This window comes from Temnothorax nylanderi, unplaced genomic scaffold, assembly GCF_030848795.1.
Source record: "Temnothorax nylanderi isolate EJ_2023f unplaced genomic scaffold, tnyl_v1.0 TNYL_tig0007_pilon, whole genome shotgun sequence".
Taxonomy (NCBI): domain Eukaryota; kingdom Metazoa; phylum Arthropoda; class Insecta; order Hymenoptera; family Formicidae; genus Temnothorax; species Temnothorax nylanderi.
In genome coordinates, this window is record NW_027249069.1 from 399,361 (window position 1) to 420,647 (window position 21,287).

General features: G+C 39.5%; 1 protein-coding gene across 5 annotated transcripts in view; it reads left to right on the forward strand.

Moving 5' to 3' along the window:
* The window catches only part of LOC139780221 (TWiK family of potassium channels protein 7), a 203,389-nt gene that overhangs the window by 127,531 nt on the left and 54,571 nt on the right, over positions 1 to 21,287 (forward strand). For 4 of the 5 annotated variants that reach the window (XR_011720187.1, XM_071718755.1, XM_071718764.1 and 1 more), the window contains 3 exons: positions 16,870 to 17,375; positions 18,088 to 19,107; positions 20,249 to 20,522. Coding sequence is in view for 4 of the 5 variants with exons in the window: in XM_071718755.1 (XP_071574856.1) it covers positions 18,742 to 19,107; positions 20,249 to 20,522 (640 nt within the window). In the remaining variant the exon portion in view is untranslated. Of the gene's footprint in view, positions 1 to 16,869; positions 17,376 to 18,067; positions 19,108 to 20,248; positions 20,523 to 21,287 lie in introns of all 5 variants that reach the window. The other variant, XM_071718780.1, reaches the window with a different exon arrangement.

Genomic DNA, 21,287 nt, shown 5'->3' on the forward strand with positions numbered 1-21,287 from the left:
ATAGCGCGAGGCAACCAACATAATGTGCAGATCGAAAGGTCACTATATATCAGCGGGGAAAATGGGTGGATTCTGTTTATCTATTTTCGCGAAAACTTATCCGAAAGCAAGAAAACCCGCCCGCAGCCATGGATAAATCAAAATAGAGAAGCCGCGAAACTTTTAAGTGCCCGAAAGCTGTATCTAGGCAAAGCTCATATAGCGACCGTAACTCTTCAAAAAGTGGCATCATAAACATTAACTTGATGCGCTTGGAAACCACAGGTCATAAAATATTTTATTACAAGATTTTTTTATTGCACACATCAAGGTTTATTTACAGTTTAATGTACAATGTACTCATTATCACTAACATTGTGACACACCTGACGTTTTTAATTTAACATAATAATTACAAAGAGATAAATATATTGCTTATAATTAAAATTCAGTCTCTTTCTCTTATTCTCTCTTATTCTCTCTCTCTCTCTCTCTCTCTCTCTCTCTCTCTCTCTCTCTCTCTCTCTCTCTCTCTCTCTCTCTCTCTCTCTCTCTCTCTCTCTCTCTCTCTCTCTCTCTCTCTCTCTCTCTCTCTCTCTCTCTCTCTCTCTCTCTCTCTCTCTCTCTCTCTTTCTCTCTCCGAGTATGTGTATGTAATAAAGATTTATCATTTCATGAATGCATTGGTCTCATCGTTTCGTCGATTACGGTTTCGATCGTAAAATGTTACACTCGGAAGTAATATTATCTGCTGCTGCAAGGAAGAAAATTAAATAGTAAAATCCTACTGACAGACCGCGGACATGGTTTAATCAGAATTTTAACAAAGCACGTCGAAACGGGAAAATAAAATCCGAAGTAACGTCGACGTGTGCGCGCCGGTTTTACGGGGCGGGGTACGCGCTAGTTCGATTAAAGCAGATATTACGTAGATTGATTCGACCAGCGGAACCGCGCCGAAGACACCCGGGGCGAAGGAAATTTGAAATTGAAATCCGGTTAAAATGTCAACGATGCCCCGGCTTGTTATCGCTTGAATTTTTCAAAGAGAGCCGGTTGGCCCACGCGCAATCTAAATCTTTCTCCCCCTTTTCCATCCTCTATCGACCTGACATTCTGACTAAGCATAATTAAGGATTTAGCATATTAAAGGAGGCGTGAGATGTTCGAATTACGATGAAATCGTCGAGAAGCAACGAACTTCGTCTCTCTTTCCTCTCCTTTATTCCATTATTGATTAATTCTCCGTAAATTGATTCAATATCCTTTCTTATTTTTAAATTCGAAATTGTTTCTGCTCAAATGACCACTTCTTTCTCCCTCCCGTAGAAATACCCGGGGAATATGAAAGTGAGGAAAAAGATAAAGGAATGACAAGAACGGTTGAGCACGATATTAGAAGTAACGGGTGGAGTCGTGCTATTTTTATTACCCGCCACGTATTCTAGTCGACATTATATTACACTCTTTTGTATGACCGAGCGGCGGTAACGGGTTACAATCCGACGATTTGGGTTCTCTTTTCCAGCCATCTCATTCCCTATTTATCTCTTTCCTCGCTTTCTCTTGTTTCCCCTTTTTATTCTCTTGCACATTATTATTCGCTAAATTCTGAGATCATTAGTCTGTAGAGTGGTACAGACACTGTGAGATGAAAATGTCAAAAACTTCCAAACAATTTGATTTGTTGATGATCATTTGATAAAATCGAAAGTTTTGATGTAATTAGATAGTTAATTTTTAAAACGGTTTGTCTTTCAGTAGGTAAAAAAAAATTTATAATGAAAAAGATATGTATGAGACTCTCTACTCTCCTTCATTCTTGCTGAGTCAGTGACTTTAGAGGTCTACATTTTCGTGATGCATATCCTGACACTTCACAAATGTCCTTTTTCATTCTTGTCATCCTGCAGTTCCATCTTCTTTCGAAATTGTACAATATCGAATTCCAACATGAGCATCTCTACGCTGATTGTAGAAGACAAAGGTATTTGTGATAGTAAAATTAAAAGAAATGTTAAAAGTTGTAGTAATATTAGCTACATATTTAATTTATATTGTGCATTTCGTGAGTTCTGTCATCCAATTAAATTTATTCAGTTAATAAATACATTTAAATCACACGCGTAATGTTAGCATACCGTTAATAAGGTGTACAAAATAATATTATTAATAGTTTTGAACATAATTACAATTTCTTTCTTTCTTTTTCCATTATTCTTTCCTTTTTTTCCTGGCAATCATAATCTTTAAAATTGCATCTTTGTACGTGACGTGGCATAACTTCCTTTATTTCTCTAAATCCACCGTCCTTTCCTGCCCTCCCCGCGTTTTTTATCTTTTTATATTTCTCTGACTCTCTCTTTCTCTCTCTCTATTTCTCTGCGTTGTCTTTCAACCCCTTGCATCATCAAGCTTAAAGTCAGGATTAGGACGCACGAAAGTACACTCTGGCGTTAAAGAATGGAAACCGTTGATCCTGAGGATCAAGAGGATACGCCCAGTCCTATTAACGTTTTTGCGAGCGCGAACTTCATCTACGATATACCTTTCTACCAAGGCTCGCGCAATTTCTCATTAGGGTAAATATTATAGGTCTCATCACGTAATGATACTATACTCAGAAAAAAATTAATTCCAGCGGGACGATAGAAAAATTTAACAAAAGTAAAAAGTTATAGATGTCTGAAGTGTGTTTCGTGAAATTTCGTTAAAATCTTGCAAGTGTAATTATCATATACTTATTAATTTTCCCATTTACAAGTTTAAAAATTTTATTTTAAAGACTTGAAAAAGATGAAATGAATAAGATTGAGCGACAATTCGGCTTTCTTCAAACAAGTTACATTTTGTGTGCAGAGATAAAGAACAGAAATATTAACTTGTCCATAATACATAGTGCGCTATTTGAATTAAAAAAAGAATAAAATTATATAATTTTTTCTACGGACAATATATGATACAAATATATTTTTTATATAATATAATATTTATAAAACTGATATTTACACTTTTTTCCCAGAACGATGTTAAATATGGAATGGTGATGTAATACGAAATTCTATTAAAAGGTAGCGTAAATTTTATCACAGTGCATACATTCGTAATAGGCACTGCGTTTATTTGTCTACTGTACACGCTATATTTTTGATTAAATTTATATTTTTTTGAGCAGTAAATATCCGGAGGCATTTATACACTGAATTTTAACACAATTGAATTTGTTTGGTTTTTTTGGATATTATTATATGTAATAACGTGCTGTGCTATTTTTTAACTTTAATATAATTTTACCTTATGTACACACGTAAAATGGAAGCAGCATTATGCCCGGAGATGGATATATGTAAAGCCTTGGTACATGGAAGCATGGTGCCATGCGTAAGAAGTCACGTACTGGAAATAAAATATAATCTTGAGTAAGCTACCGAGACGCTACTTAAGAGGGAACACAAAGTACGGCGATTGAAACGGTTTAAGAAGTAATTATAAAGTTAGGAACAAAATTCTCCCTCAGACTTGAATATATTTCATTTAGCCGTGAGCTAGAATATCACAAAATATTAAATACGTACATTTAATAGGAAAATTTTCTAACTTAAAATGTTAATGTTAAAATATATGTCCGGGATACATTATAATGTAGCATCAATAGAAATTTATTGGGCTAATTGCCGCGAGATACCAGTATAAATTTATATATACATATAGTATCAAGTTTGATTAATCCTGCGTTCCGATATTATGTTCAATGAATGTCACACATTAATGTGACATTAATTACGAGATTCGTTTTGTACTATAGCAGTTAAACCGTGAACATAATCTGCATTATGTCGCATTATAACTTGATAATAGATGTACATACAATTGAAATTCTCAATAATTTTCTGTATTGCTTTCGCATATTAACTAATTATTACCACTTTTGCAATATCAATTTTTCATAAGTTAGGACACACACACAATTGAATACTTTAATATTAATAAAAATAAAAATCTGGTAAATGAGCAAATCGATAAAAATAAATTGCAAAAATATAAACTATACAAGATATTTAAATAAACACCTTTTACGCAGATACAACGGCAAAAAGATCATATTGCTTCTCTCTTAATGAGCTGCATATAGTGATAAGAATCCTCATCATTATTTTTGCTTAATAAGAATTCTTCTACCGAAATAATCCATCGAGCGATAATTGATTTTCTGGGTGATTCCGCATTAACGCTCGAATGACTTCCCCTACATAACGTAATTGTTCGCAAGAATTGCTATGTTATTAACTGGTTGACGCATGACGAGGAATGAACAGAGCAAATGTCTGTGAGGGAAAAAGTAGCGGTACGAATTCTTTGTCGCGTAGAAACCTCCAGGAGACACTCTCTAGGACAGTTAGTAATTATCTCCACTTGGTAAGAGTGTAATTATTCTTCCAGTTCAAATATTCTTTTTTAGCCTTATCTCTCTTATTCTCCCGGTTAAGAGTAATCGATGTACGTACATGAATATAAAAAGTTTCGATTAATCTACATGAAAGGATACCTCGAGAATTTTAAATCACATTAATTCGCAAATGGTTAAAAGGTACTTATATTTATATTTCAAATATAAATATAATAATAAAATTAAGAGAGCTACAGAAAATTTTATATTAATTTTTAATTTACGTTGCTTCTAAAAGGTATAAAATAAAGCATTAATGAATCACGCAGAAATTTAATATTTTTGAATTTTTGTATTAACTTTATGTTTAAAATTTTTAGTATAAATACGTTAGAATAAATGATTAAATCATATATACATATGTGTGTATTACGCGAATACATGAATACATTCAAAAATATGTCTCGTAAAGAAATTATGAAATTTATATATGTATATGTGTTCGTGGGTAGGCATATGTTTTTATGTATGGGTATATGTTTGTATATGTATTCGTTCACTACTCTTCCATAATTAATCTCTATTATCAAGCTTCATGAATTAATGATTCCGTAACGCTTCCCTGACAAGTTTTGGCCCTGACAAGAATTTAAAGAGCACTAGAGCCACCGGAGCTGAACGGCGACTGTCACCGGAGCAATAAACAGTTTATGATATTACGTTTGAGCGCGGCAGCTGCCAAATCTAGTTAACTTTCTCTACGCTACCTTTTTCCGTGATCCACGTTGTTCCTTTTTCGCGGTGCAACGATACCTCTGGAAGCTGTATAAAACATTGTGATACAGGTACATGCTATCGATTATCTCAGAACGTGTAGCAATATTCTATGTATATGTTTATATATCGCGAACATTTGACGTCATTAATAATGCGAAAATATTATTTTATGCATCATTAATCACGAATGTAGATTCGTGATTAAGGCGAACTCTACTTCGCCATAACGTGCACGAATTAGTATCCTTTGAGTGGAAATTGGTATTCGCCGTTACGAATCCTCAGAACGAGTTATACGTTCGTAGAAGCAATAGCACGCACTTGCCTTCTATCATTTGATCCTTTGTGTTAGTAACAGCAGCAACTACCAGCAGTTACCCTATTGTTCGTCGGATAACCGGATAATCAAATTATCGTGTTATTCACCATTTCGCTGAATGACGCCACAAAGCGGAATATACAGATAACCGTCTTACCTTAATTAATATCTAATTGAAGAATTTTTCTTCAAGCTTTAAATTTCTTTCAGATAAGTCAGACAGGTCACGATCTCGACTTATAATTCCAGTTAATTCGGCATTTGCACGAATTTCCAACGAATTTATTTGCACAGAAATTTGGATTCTTTGCAATTTAAACAGATCGGGAATAGTTTTTCGCCATTGATCGCCCCTTGCTGTACGCAAGAGGATCGACGACGACGTTCAAATCCCGTTTATTTGATTACCTCTCGTTTAATCGAGGCATTCGGCCCAGAATGGGATTTCACCGAATCGTCCGTCGTGTTCGAGACCTGAGGAGCGCGTTTATATGCGAGAGAGAGAGAGAAAGATGCGATTAAACTGAAAAATCGACTCGACTGAAAACCACGTTTCTCTTTAGCGAATAACGTTAATATTATTTTTCACGAAATAGCAATCATATGTTAAAGTTTATAGTTATTATCTTTCATAGTTAAGCTACTAACCTTTTCAAATACATAAAATAAATATATTTTATTATATACAAATTTATTTAAATTGAATTTGTTGCAGAATAACTAGAAGAGTCGTATTACGTATGTAAAAAAATCATATAATTCTATTTTAAAAAATATCAAATAATAATAACCTTAAAAAATTGATTTTTCTGGAAATTAATTTTACTATTATTTGTTTCCTTTCAGACCACTTTTGTCTGAAATATTTGCCTGCCAGGGTTGTATATACATATTTATTATTTCTTAGGAAGGATTACTAATTAAATTTGTAAACCTTGTACTTATTTATTTTGTCTAATTTTCTTCATCATTACACGGTTTAATACATTCTTGTAAAGAAAACGAAACATGCGAGCCTAAGAGGATATAATATTGGTTTTTTAATTTGTTTGTGGATGAGACGTGTTATTAAAAACAGAGGTTGAAAAGAAGACGCAGAACGAAAGGATCAGCTAAAAAGTTCATGTTAAGAATACTAATGAGGAGGAAAGGATAAAGGAAAAACCCTGCTATCTTTCATCCTGTATAGAAGTTCGTTACTATCTTTCATGCCAAAGTGCAAGACATTTTTAAACAAGATATAGTTTTGAAAAACACTCGTTTTAGTACGATCTTATTGGAACGTATATTTTAACAACTTGTTTTAATGCTTTAACAATTAAATGCCTTTTTCCTTCGTTTAATGATGACTACAAAATATTATCTGAAAGTCATTCATATATTATAAAGAATAATTGATGTTCTCTCGCAACATCAATTTACAAATGTGATATTTTTACGAACGCAATAAGCTAGAAGCTAACGAGAACATCCGATAATATCTCGGTTACAGGAGCAATCTGTATTGGAAAAAACGTAATCAAACCACGCGCGCGGCCCAAATAAGCTTTATCCCGTTCGAAACTCGGAGTTTCGTCTTTATTCATGTCTCGATGCGCAATGCTTTTCGATAGATACGCCCGTCCGCGTAGGTAGAACGTAACAACGGTTCGGACGAGATTAAACCCGCTATGAAGTCGATCGCTGCAGCACGGCGGGGCAATAATTTTTAACGGTACCGCGACTCCGATTTTACCGCGAGCGAGTGCGCCGCGATATTTTATTACCACTTCGGCAAACAAGCTCCGGCGCTGCTTCGGCTCTACCACTGTCGGCGCTGCTACATGAATGCACGCCCCAAGACTTGCGGGGGCACGGCTTTGTTGCGGCGAAAGTTTTGCCGATGTCAGAGAACTTTCGCCGAACTTTCCGTGCCACTGTTGGATCGTGTTCCTAGATCGTCGAACCATCTAATAGACTTACATCTATACGCGCGCGCGCGAGCGAATCAGAGAGCGGGAGTAGTTCCACCTGGGGCGTCTCGTCGGGGTTGATGCCTAGGTAGTTCCTCCACGATAGACACTTTCTACGTCGTCACGTCATAAACGTGATACCTGTAGATGGCGTAAACATAGAATAGCAGAGGGTAGCGAAGCGCTGATGTCGATAGTGCTTTACTGTGTACCGTATCTAATAAGCGTGTGCAGAACTCAAATGCGGATCTTAAGAATATACCAGAGTAACTGGGACAATGCAATTTCCAGTATTGTGAGTGCGTTGCATGGATAAACAATGTTTTATTATACTCAATTCATCGGATAATTCATAATTTAACTGCAGATTTTAACACAAAGCTTTTCCCTCCTCCTCTCTCTGTCTCTGTCTCTCTCTTTGTCTTTTTGAGTCTGGTAAATATTTCGTTATGTTATAGTGAATATCATGCGTCTAGTGTCATCGATCTTGGAATATAATGCAGTCACAGCACAATTATAACGTTGCTCGCAATGAAAATACAAACAACAAGATACGTGAGTGGTGACATAGCACGACGTATAGTTACGTTTTGGCATTGAACGTCGCCGAGGGGCAGGACAGGGACGTGAGTTAGCCGCGCGCGATGTGTAAACGCGCGCACCCTGGAAATTTGCAAGTAAATGGCAATTAATCAGTGTCCGTATGAATGGCCCGCTGCCGTTAATTTGTCATTTCGTGCCGCGACAATTTGCATGCGACTGTCCACCGGTCATCGAATTTGCTGTTGCGCCACGCGTGCAGCAACAACCACCGGCTAGTTTCTGTTTAAGCACCCTCGTATTTACGGGGAGCTCTTAATATTCCCGTGCATGTAAAGAGGAATTCCGGTTACATTCGCAGCGTATTCTTCCCACGTAAAAATTACAGCGAAATTCCTTTCATAATACGTTCGCTTTATGAAAGTTATATCTTCTGTATATTTTCTAGCTTTCCTATAAATTTACGGATGTTTGAAGCTTCGCATTCTTTCATATATCTGTCTCTTTGAGACATAGATATAAAATTTTGTGCGATTTATCAAATTTGTAATTTATTGAAACTGTATATTGTTTTGTTTATTTAATTTTTGTTATATCCGGTTAACAATATTATTGCTACGCGAACTTGAATTGCAAGATTGACAGAGAAATATAATGAAAAGTTCTACTCTTGTATATTGAGTTCCATCCTCATCATTCGTCTTTGGAAAAGCTTCGGTACTTTTTAGTTCAAAGGAGAGACTCTCTTTTCACGCTACACATCGCTGTCGCCATCCGCGTCGATGGTGAAGAAAATTTCGGAATACCTCGAAACTTTATCGGCACTCTTTCCGTTAGTTCGAAGCGCGAAAAGCGCTATCCGCGGCACATGAACGGTTTCCCTCGCTCGGAAACTTTTATTTCGCCGTTCCGCCGACATAGACTACAGGAAAATCGACACAAAAAAATGTGCGGTGAAGAGAAAAAAGTAGGTACGTGCAGAGATTCGTCACTTTCAATGGCGAGTATCTCTATAGGCAAACTCGGAAACGATAAAATGTTTCTTCGTGCGAAAATGCACAAATTTTAAGTGATATTTTTTATGATTTATATAGTTTACCGCCCCATACATATAAATTATTGATTTGTTTTTCCTTCTCTCTTTCTCTTTCACATATACTATACACACACATACACAGAAAAAACAGTAATATTTCCAATTAACTTCCCTATTTTATCTTAAATGTTTTTATGGAAATCTGATTAAAATATTTAAAGGAATTGTTTATACAATACATATACATAAATTTACGTGAAGGCTTATCCGCTTCAAGAATTCAAAGACGGATAAGTCGGAGTTTTCTGAATACACGTCTGTAAGTTTGAGTGAAATGCCTCTTTCATCTTCTCACAACATGTTTTCATATTCCGTCGTACTTATCTGACTGTGCATCATACGCGGAAAGCGTATAACGCATTTCCATATTCTCCCGCATTCCTTATCCTCTTTGCATTAAAAGCGTGAAATTTTCAATAAAACCTATGAGAATTTCTTAAGTCCGGTGACAAAAAAAGGGGGTGATACGGAAAGTACGCGCATGTCGATGGTGTCCCTGGAACTTCCCGATGAATCGGCGGGCTCGGTTTAGCGAACTGTAGAAGTGAATTTCTTCTTATTCCGGAGTATTCGACTGTCGTCCCATGGCGTACGCGCAAGATCGATTCCCGCCGTTTCCACTGTTGACTGCGAATGCATTCGATGTAAAATGCAGAAAACGATCAGCGCGGTATACCGTACGAATAGCAGAATGTCAGAGGGAAAGGGAGGGGACGAAGGGAGAGAGAGGGAGATTTCAGAGTTTGAGTTTGAGAATTTATGGAAATGTATTTTTCCGCGTTGCGAGTGTTGGTTTGCACTGTGGCGCACATTTTTACCGTGTTTCCTTACAATCACAGAATATATTACCGGCTTTCTGCGAAATTGTTAAAGCAACGCTCGATTACATTCAACTAGCAGTTTACTATGAGTCCAATTTTTCGATGCTTTGATTAAGAATGGAATTATTCGCGATTTTTGTTTTTAAGAGATTAGTATATTTTGATATTTTGTTGCGACCAGCTGGAAAACTTTTTCTTTATCCAAGAGAAAAATACAAAGTACTTGAATCATATTTTTTTTTTTTTTTTAGTATGTTAGAGAATCTGGCTAAAAGTTGAGAGAGTCGAAAATTTTCAGTACTATGTACTATTTAAAAAGTTTTGCGTAAGGTGGATAAATTGTCAAGTTAATTTCCATTTGCCAGAGCTGTTTGCGTGCATAAACAAACAATTTGTTTTATGTTTATTTTGTCGGAATATTCGCGCAGTACACTCTCATACATGTTAAAATATTTTAACTGAATTAAAATTCTTTTATAATCCATGTTTCTTTTACATAAGAAAGAAGACATCGGGTTTGATTCAACTCTTTTTTGAATTGTTTTAAACAAAATGATATATAATTTTATGGTGCACAGGAATTGTTCAGTTTTATTAATTGTAATATTATTTTCTAGGTGTAATTAATTTATATGCACGTATATTAATTTGAATAATCAGCAGTATCAATATATTATGCTTGTTTGCATAAATAATTTACTTATTAATGAGTTATCAATTACGATAACCTTTCGTTTGCATATGGCTATGCGAATGAAATATTATATTAATCTTGAAGGATAAATGCGCACGATGTGATTAATAGGGGCAACATTGATATCTCCTTTTGCGTTGAAACAATTTTGCGCGTCCATTGAATTTAAGCTATGCCATGAAATGTCCGCTGCGCGTAAAGTCCGGGACTCGGCGCCATAAATTATGATATAGTGAGACAGGGATTAGCGAAATAGCTTGGAGTTGTAACAGGATGTGCACTTTCTAACTTGATTATTGCCTTCATCCTGGTATGCCACCAGACGTTACAGTTCAAATCATTCGTGCTTCCGAGAAAAGTTTCTATGAAAGGAGAACCAATTTTTATAAAAGTATCGATTCGTAAAGTTGTTTAACTTTAAGAAGAAGAACTTTAGTAAACTTATACTTAAAAATAATCAGCAAAAATAAATTTCTCTCTCTTTCTCTCTCTTTCTGCAGTATCCTAATTTGCTATGTTAAAGATAATGCTTCAACTTAACTCGATAGTCACGCAACCGTTATTTATTTTAATGCTGTTAATTCGGCGATACATCTAGTTGAATTAATATAATAAACACCTGCAGGTGTTCGGTCCATGATTATTTATGAATTTATGATATTACATCAGTCATGCTACAATCATCCGCGCGGATAATGCGGATAAAATCTACATGGGAATGCTAAAGCACGCAGCGGTGCGCTCACGTGCAATCTCCACGTGCTATCGGTTTAATCGATGTCGCTTAATGCGTCCGTTACTTTCGACGATTTTGCGTTACGTTAAATTAATTCCATTATCGGCGATCGGAGGACGCGGGCGCACGGCAATCGTTGCACTCTATTTGCGCCGGCACGCATAATTCCGGTTTACTTCCGCTAATGAAAGAACCCCCTGTACACGTGTAAATACATATACCCGTCGATACCAATATCGGCCCTCTAATAACATCAGTAACGTAACGTGGCGTCCTTTGGCGGATCGATCGAGTGTGCGAGGTGTAGCGCGACTTGAATTCATTCAGTCAATTTCGCGCGGCGGTGATTCGACCACGGGGTTTCGCACAAACGGGGGAGAGCAAATTATTGTCGTACCAGCGATAATTGAGCACAACCACCTAATAAACCGCGTTCGGATCGCCGACTCTTCGCGGGTAGCTTCGGGTCGAGGCAATTACAGCGGCGACTACCGCTGGGCAACGCCCCGGCGGTGCACGGCGGAAAGGGCACATCAGCCAGTTTGCAGTAACTGGTACAACATTTACGCCAGAAATTAATGCTCAACTCGAATTGAGTCGTAGCCGCGAGTCTGCGCGCGGACAGGAAGTAATCGCATCGGGCCACGGCTAAGCCCGGGAAAGTTCATTCGATAATAACGCGGGTTCCCTCGCGCTCTCGCGACGAAGTGCTATTGCCGAAGTTAATTTATGGATCAGCGAGACGTGTTTAAAGCTTTATTGGAGGAACTTCGTTGCTTCGACGTTACGTCACTTAACCGATAGCGTAGCCCGGGAATGGGGATCGAACTCGCGCGCATTCTGAACTTTGCGATACGTTAATATAACGCGAGATGCAAAATGGTGTGCCTTATATCAAACGTCGCTCCTGCGAATTGTTCTTCTTTAGCATTCGGCAAAGCGAATGTGTACGCTATGGTACGCCAAGTCTAAAAAATTATATGGCAAACTCTGGAATTCCGATTTCTAATCCGTTTGACTTGCTTATTCGCAACCCATTGGCACGTCTCAAAAGCTTCAACGAGATAACTTATGCAAAGTATACAATGGCACGTACTTGGGAGTTTCATACTTTGTAAGTCCACTAATACGTAAATCAAATATTAAAGTAACGTAAACTTCATCCTTGTATTCAAACTATTTAGTTTGACAAAATTAGTCGTTAATCCACAAAGTTATATGCAACGTAAGTATAAATCTTGAATTCAAGAGTGTCAATTTCCATCATCCATATAAATATGATTAGAGACACTATATCAAGCATAACTGCTGCGTAGCGGAAACTCGGCAAAAACTTGTCCAATCTCCCGGATTGCCCGGTGGCAAAAGGTTAAGGCGCTTTCAAAGTGAAGCGCTCGCTCGTGCGGCAAGGTCGGAAATATTGACGCAACATGACGACGTGGAGTTTATGCGGGAGTCGGATCGCAATCGTGAGTATGTCGCGGTTATCGACAAGTTGCTCATTCGCGTCTCGAAACCGACCTGTCTTTAACGAGAAACTTCGCAAGGGGGGAACGCGCGCGACAAGTTTCCGCGACGGGAAATTCAAGTGTAGCGGCAGTCCTGATACGCTCAAAAGCAAAATCCGGAAAATCGAGGCGCGTATCACTGGAGGCAGCTAAAACGTCCCGTGCTGCGATCCCCTAACAGGCCGAATCGCAAAAAAAAGACTCACTTCAAATAGCTTCCGCTACGTGGATTCACGTCATGCATACACGCAAATGCACACAAATACTTACACATACAGTATAGACAAGAATCTCATCCCAAGAAGGGATCCCAAGAAGTTCCGGGTAAACCTTGTTCCACGGCGCCGACGACATCACCAACATTAAGCACATCGAGGCGCGTAAGTAGTCGGCGGCGCTCATGGTCAGACAAGTACGGCGCGGCGCGGCAGCGGTGAAGTTTACCGAACAGCTGTGCGAAAATGTATCGTCGTTATTTGTTCCTTGGTAGTTCCTACCCGCGGTTAGGTTGCAGTCGCCTCAGTTGCACTCGGTGTGCTCAATTTGCGCAGATAAGACCGGTGTGGCTAACCCGACCTTAAAGAAAAAGTTAGAAACATATAAGGCTGTAATCCGCGTCCTGGGACGCTAAGAGAAGTTACTAAGCAGAAGGTTTTCTTTCTCGACCAACTTTGTTGGTCAAACCGATCCGAGAGAACTTAAATGTTTTATATCGAATGTGATCATCGATGGGAAAGTTAAAGATACTAATCTTTCCCACTTGAAAAAAAAAAGAAATTGTTGAGCGCTGTCAAAAGAATCGAATTCTGACGTATCTTACGTGTAACTAAATGATTCAAATTGATATTATGCATCTTCACTTTTTAACATTTTTAATGATATCCTTAATACATCAATTTTTAACTATTGAATTAAATGTAGTAGTTTTCAGATTTTTATCGCGCATCGTCATTAATACATTTATGAAATGTTTATCGCTGTTAGTGATTAATTGGCGTATATGTGCACGTAAACCGCAAAAAACTCACTTTTTGCGCGTAGCCTAGGCGGTCACGTCAAATACATTGTATCGTGATAGTATAACTTCCATTTTCGATCGGTTCGCCGTCGATTCTCAATATCGCTGTACGGACGGCTTAATGAAATTTTCGAGGGTTCCGGCTCTGCCATAAATTTCTATCGCCGACAGCGATCTCGTTCGCTGATACACAAAACCGGACAAAGTCGACGCAGAGTCGAGAGAGAATACCCGTAACTTCATTCTCGACTCATCGTAATTCAGCCCGCATGTACGACCCTATTTTCGTCGCAATGATTAAGATCGCCCGATTTATTCTATGGATTTATATCCGCGCGAAATGCAATCGTACGTCGCTCGGGGGGAAGCTTTTGAATGTTCTACGTGACTCGCGATTTCTATACAATTCTTCGTACAATTCCTACAATTTGTCCTCAAATTTCTATCGCGCGACAAATCTCAAACATTACTTTAAACATCAGTGCAACCTGCACGAACGTCATTGACTCGAAAATATGCACATTTTTTCACGAGTTGAAATCTATTTTCGATATCCTTATGAGAGGTAGCTCCCCTAAAAACACTAGGAAAATGCAGTCTTATACATATCGCGAACTTACTCACCCGATCGTCCCCGCTTCCTTTCGGTCCTCGTCGTAACCCTGCGTCGTCCAATTCCCATCGTTCGCGGTGATGCGAGAACTGTTCGAGCAAAAGCGACCGGGTAAATATCTTGCAGTGCCGGTAAACGAAATTGAATAAACATTTTTCAGCAAATAGAGCCGACAATGGTACGAATTTAAAAGTCGCTGAGACGAGCACAGGTGGTTCCCCTGTCGCTGGAAAAAGCGCTGAACGGAAAAATTGCATTTCACCCTCTCCCCCCCCCTCTTACCCCTCTTCTCTTCGCATTTCGTTTCTCCCTTGCACATTTTTCGCCCCGTCACTCCTCTCTCTCCTTTCCTCTTCTCATCTCTTCCCCTGGCCATCCCTCCTTTCCGCGCCGCGAAAACCACCCCCATAAAGCTCTACCCTTCGTGGACGACGAAGCCGTCGGTGATGTAATCGACTTTTGTGCCGGTTATCCTTCGATTCTCGCTGTGAATTGGTTATAAATGCTAATGTACGAGCCAGCTGCGACGCAATCTCTGTGAAATAACGTTTCAACACGAGACGCGTAGTTTTAAATTTGACGAAATTCTAACGAAATTCCATGAAATTCCAGGAAATTCCATGAAGTGATAGCATATTCGGTATATCGAGCAAATGTAGCAGAAACAATGCTACGGAACGTGTATATTCGAAATTATTTTTGGTCTAATTTTTTCTCCGCATTATTCTTTATATTATTAAATTTTATTATATATGGAAGCATTCAATTTAAATTTAAATTTTGCATATTACTGAGGATTTAATAAAACACTCTATTTAAATATCTGATCAATAAATGTTAACTTTATGAAAAAAAAAATCGAGGTTAATTCTCTCGAGGCGCGCCTTTATCATCTTTAGAATAAAGGCGGCCGGCGTTTGTTACGCGCCAGCGATCATGCAATCTTACAACGTCGTTCGCACGATGTACAAGCTTAAAGGGAATACCGATAATTATTAACAGTAAGTGGTAAATAAAAGTAGACAATTACGATAGAATATTAATGGTTTTACGAGAACGCTCGCGACGTCAGAAACGCAAGCTCGTAAATAAGTCGTAAAAAAGGAAGGAAGGGCTGCAAATCGAGACGAAAGAAGGAGAGATCAGATCCGATTTACGATCGGCGCGGCGGCCTGGCTTGGCAGTTTGTTCCGCGGCGAGATCGTTTCTTCGCCGCAGAGAACCGGGAGCCGATCGAGCGCAACGATCGATCACGCCAAACGATAAATTAGCGTCGAGTTAGTATCCGACGTGCTTACTTCGACCGTGTTCGTGCGAATGTGATTGTCGAGAAGTGGTCTCGTTATAGAAGACAATGTATATTGTGCATATTTAGACGGCTATGAATGCGAATGACCAGTAGAGGGTAAATTTTGGAGAGATATTCCACTATTATGCGAGCGAGCACACCGAATCTGACTTTCCCTCCGCTATTACTAAGCTCCATGACGGCGCTATTGTTATGACCGCTCGGGTTGAAATTAATCCCAGGATATATAATTAGAGAATCTTGTCTAATTACGGGGGAAAGATATTGTTTGCGTCAGTTGAAACAACACAATAAGATCCAATGTTATTTTACTTTTTACTATTTCAATATTAAAAATGTCGCGCTACATTTCTGTACCGCGGAACATCTACCGGCTTACGCATTATGCAAATCATTTTTCATGAAAGTTTCAAAGCCGGCCGTATCTCCGAGCTGAGATCGAGTCTTAAATCACGGTGAAGAATAAAGAAGACGGTGTCGCGGGATCGGTTGATCTTGCTATGCATTTATGGATGTCGAACGTACGAAGAAAGCAATATTTTTCGCGCGGAATCCATCGTCGTTCCTCTCGATCCGCGGACTTCTATCCCGGCAGCCCGTCTATCGCCCGTCTCTCGATTCGTCCGCCTCTTCTTTTTCTGTACTTCCCATAATGGTAGATTCTACCATGACCGTCGATTATTGTCCCCTCCGTTGGAAAGCTCCAGGTGACCGAGTGCAAGTACACAGGAAAACACGTAGCTCGAAAGTTTTCCGCGATTTCCCCCAGGGCCCTCAAATAATTCTACGTCGAAAGTCCTTCTGGAATTCAACCGTCTTTCTTAAGACGTCGAAACAGTCACGGACGAGCAATGCCGATGTCGGGATTCTCACAAATTCCGGCTGGAAATAAAATTCGTTCGAGTGCATTGAATTCTTCGATATTACGAAAGCATGAATGTCTCCGGTAAGAAAGTATGAGTGGCGTATAGATGATTCGTTGAATCGTTTCTGCACGGCAAGCACTAAACAGTTATTGATTGAGACACGGGAGTTAATGATCAAGTATCTTAACGTTAATCACTTAACGTTCTTTCGAGGAAAGTAGGGTGAGTAATCGAATCTCTTTTTCTCCTTTCAGAATCCAGCGAAGCAGGAAAGTGGCGACGTTCTTGAGCTTCAAGACAGACCCCGGAAGACAACGCGCGATTTATTTACATGCGACGAACGCAAGCGCTCTCCCCGCTCTCGTGGCACATGAAAGACACAAGTAAATTACTAGTTCGACTTCGGGCGCACTAATCGGCTTTCCAACGTGCGGAAAGTCCAACTCTCTATAGAGACCGCTCGCAACTGCCCGACGGTGCATTAAAATGGCGCGGAAATTCGTCGAGGACGAAGAGATAAAATAAAGAAAAAGCTTCGCTAAAACATTCAGCGAGCGCAAACCGGCGCGCCGCGCGGCGCCCACGGACGTGCATCGGACTTGCTTATTACGGAAATCCAGTTTGTTGGAATGAGGCTTTGAAGTTTCTATCGCTTGCCGACGAACCGTGCTCCACCTTCTTCCGCTGCCATTCGTTTTTTGCACTCGGAGCCGAAGGAAAGATGGGAGAGCGGAAAACTGAGCGGCTTCGCATTCAGACGGTAAGGAGAAAGTTTAAGTGACTCATAGAGACTCTTTCGAAAATTTCCTCCGTGCCGTTTCTCTAAGTTTCTGTTTTCTCGGTGAAAGAGTGAGAAATACAGAGTAGAGAGAAAGAGAGGAAAGAAGGGAGAACAGATTAGTAGCCACGGTTTCTCGAAGGCGTTATTTTTCATCCATTTTCCACGTGCTGCGCGGTAATGCATTAGTCGGCACGAAGTAACACTTGTATATCGCGATTCGTTTACGAACTTAAATTAAGTCACATAACTCGAACCATTAATACCGGGTAAATTGATATCGACCTCACGAACGAACGCGCGATGAACAATGAGTAATTGTAATGTCATATCCTGACGTTTACTTCTCTTTTCTCATAAAAATTAAGCAAAAAATTATTAATTAAGCAAAGTTTTATAAATCACTGCGTATTATTTCCCATCTTTCGTGACTTTACTAACTGCTACTACTTTACTAACTACTACTACTCTTACTAACTCCACTCTTTAAAGCTAATTGTAATAATGATGAAATATTGAAGCTAGAAAAAGCTAAATTTATAAACCGGTCTTTAAAAGATCTTCTTTGCAAGAAAATATTTTTATAATATTAGCCATCAGTGTCCGCAACAAAAGAGTTCTGAGAGGTAACTAATATCGTAGAACATATTTCGGACATCGATTTTTCTCTATAGAATTCCAATCCACATTCCAGCCAGGACGATCCCGCTATGGAAAAATGACGGAAGTGTCCGCACTATGTACGATCGAACGTCCCTTTGCTGTCAGAAGATCCTTCCAGGACATCATTCAATCGAGCGATTTCGACCGGGCGTCGTAATAAGAAATCGACAGTGACGAAAATCAAAGTGACATCTGGCCGAATGACGCCGGCGAATTTGAGTGGTGGTCGAGGAAACGCGAAGAGAGATCCGTCCCCTAGATTATAGCTCGCGGGAAACTCCAGTCATGCGGCTGTGGCGATTGAGTCTACGAGATTCGAGGACGCGCGTACGAAGAAAACCCTATTATAAAACTCCATTCCTGCCGAGAGTATTGCTCTGTGTTATCGCGAAGTATGATAATCCGAGATAATTCTACGCACAATTGTGACGAACGAATGAACGTAAACAAACAGTGAACGAATTAGCGATCGCGCCTCGAAACAGATAACAGAGTGTGAAACCTTTGACATGTCACGCGCGTCACGAAGCGCGAAATTATCACCGAAAGCCGATGAATCTTTCATCTTCGGCCGTTAATTCCATCGTCACTCGAAATATAAGCGGTGAGTAGCAAATGCGTGCGTACGGCGACATATCCGGCGATAGGGCTCGGTGATTCTGTAGATAGGACAAAAAGAAAGAGGATGGAGAAGGACAACGTTAGACATTATAGAGCTTACGAGGGCTTCAAGCCGGCGAACAACGGCAACACTTCGTCCCTGAAAAGATCAACGTCGGAACGCTCGAAGACACATCCGTCTCGCCAAGTGAGATGTTTGTGCTTCGGCGGGGTGCCTGATAAAGCCAGCCAGCACTCATTCCTGAAGGGGTTTATCATAAACCTCGGGATATGCGCCCTTCTCGTGGCCTATACTTTGTTGGGCAGTTTCATCTTCCTGGCCATCGAGAGCGGGACCATCGATGGCGTCGGCCTTCAACAAAGGACCCTCGCTACGACGATAGCCGGAAATCAGCATACCAAGAGAAACACCAGCGCTTTGATACAACAGGTAAGAAAAAATTGCTCTATACATTTTTACTGTATCTAGATTTTTTGTAGTAATTTTCAGTAGTAATTTTATTAATAGTAATTTAATAATTCTGTTATCTTTTTTTTAAAAAATATCGTTTAGTATGAGCGGAAAGATATTGGAACATATTTTTAAATCATGCACAATTTCTTTTCCAAGAAGTATCCTCATTATGCTCAAATGTAGCTGTAGATCATAGACTATAATAAGAAGTTACATAGCCACCTAACGAAGATGCATGACGAAATTGTTCTCGAGGCTCAAAAAGTCGTAGATATATTTCGTAATAACTATGTAGCATGTGTACGCTACGTACAAGCAAGTGCAATAAGAGCAAGAATAACAGAAGGAGAGTAAACAGATTTGTTGATACTATGAGTGCATCACGGTTGTCGTTGCCGGTCGCGGACGTAAGCCACCAACTTGTTTTTGCTTTTCTTTCCCTTGAGGAGGAGCAAACAGTTCCGGCGGCACCAGTTTCTCGATTTATCGTCACGTCTCCGGTTTCATTCCGCTTTTCTACCTGAGGTGACCTCAGTGAACCCGAAGTCAATCGAATTATCGGTGCGTTCTGGCGCGAGCGCTCGTTTCAACGAAGTTTTATCGATCGTGCTTCCTTTCCGCTATCCTTACGCTTTACAGGAAAAGCGTATTCCCCGAGGACATCGGCACAAAGGCTGCTGTCTGTTGCTTCCGGCCAATAATAGCGACAACGGATTGTTCTCTCGATAGCAATCGCTCATCGGCAAACGATTGAATATTCGTATTCTTTTTATAAATAATTCGTCTGATTTTATATCGTCTGATTTTATGCTGCAAAAAAAACGGTTTTCTATTGCGTTTTATTAACTTGCCTTCTCTCTCTGTGCGAAGCTCCTGAATTTTACGGTATACGGTCCAATGATGAAGCAGTCACACAGAATTCACCATTTGTCATAAGATGTAATCCGCGAAACGTGCATTCATACCCGTCTGACGTGCGTTAATTAACGAGCGTACGCGAATTTAATTTAATCGACAGTATGTCAGTTATAATCCTAAGACGAACGTAGACGTAGTCCGCAGTACCTGACGATATTTCAAACGTCGTCTAATTAATAACTTTCCGTGTGTGACGCAGGCCCGGACGAAGACCGTGGAGAACATATGGATAATCACGGAGCATTTGAACGTTCTCTACCGTGAGAACTGGACGAAATTGGCAGACCAGGAGATCGCGAAATTTCAGGAGCAACTAGTGAAAAGGATCACGGAGGACATGATGGCGACCCAGACTGCCGGGACGTATACCGGGAGTTCCACCAGCGAGACTGTAACGGAACGCCGTGTGCCGGAGTACGAATGGAACTTCGCGAAGGCGTTCCTCTATTCTCTGACAGTGCTCACCACAATCGGTAAGTTTTAGACGTAATTAATTAATTATAACGTCGCGTGCACCCATTTCGTCCGCGCTTCAGTGCGGCACCTCCTGCCGCATTCTTGTAAACGTAATGAGAGATTCCAGCGAACCAGGACTATGACAAAATGCGGTATGTATCAACTACAGGAATTATAAATTGCGTGCTTGTACGTTGAATTCTTTAACACAATAATATATTTTTAACTTTTTGCAAAAGAAATGTAATATCTATCAAATTTAGAATTCGGTAATGAAAACCTCCGGGGTTCGATAAACTATAATCTAAAAACTAATCTCGCTAACATAATAATAATACTGGAAATGTTAATTCGTAAATCGCAGTATATCTATGGCAATCGCAGTAATGACATGATAAACAATAGTATACAATCAGTATCAGCAAGCATACGCGTCGAAACTACAAAGTGCACAGATGATGTTTGCTTCTCTACTTGAACTTGTGCGATTTCCCGTCTGGCGCAAGCACTGTATATACATGTGTACGAAGGCATAAGTTTACAGGAAAGGAGTGCCGGCGTAGCAGAATATTTGTACGTAATTAGTAGACAGGGGGAAACAGAGACGAGCACCGGAAAGACATTGGCACACAGACAGATAATTAGTTGAATCAAATACTACATCAATTAGCTCGCAACGTTAATAAGAGAAACAAAGCTGACGTTAATAGCATTGATAATGTAGCTTGCAGTAGCTTACATTGACCAGTTCTTACAATTTATTTCAGTAGTTTGTAAACTAA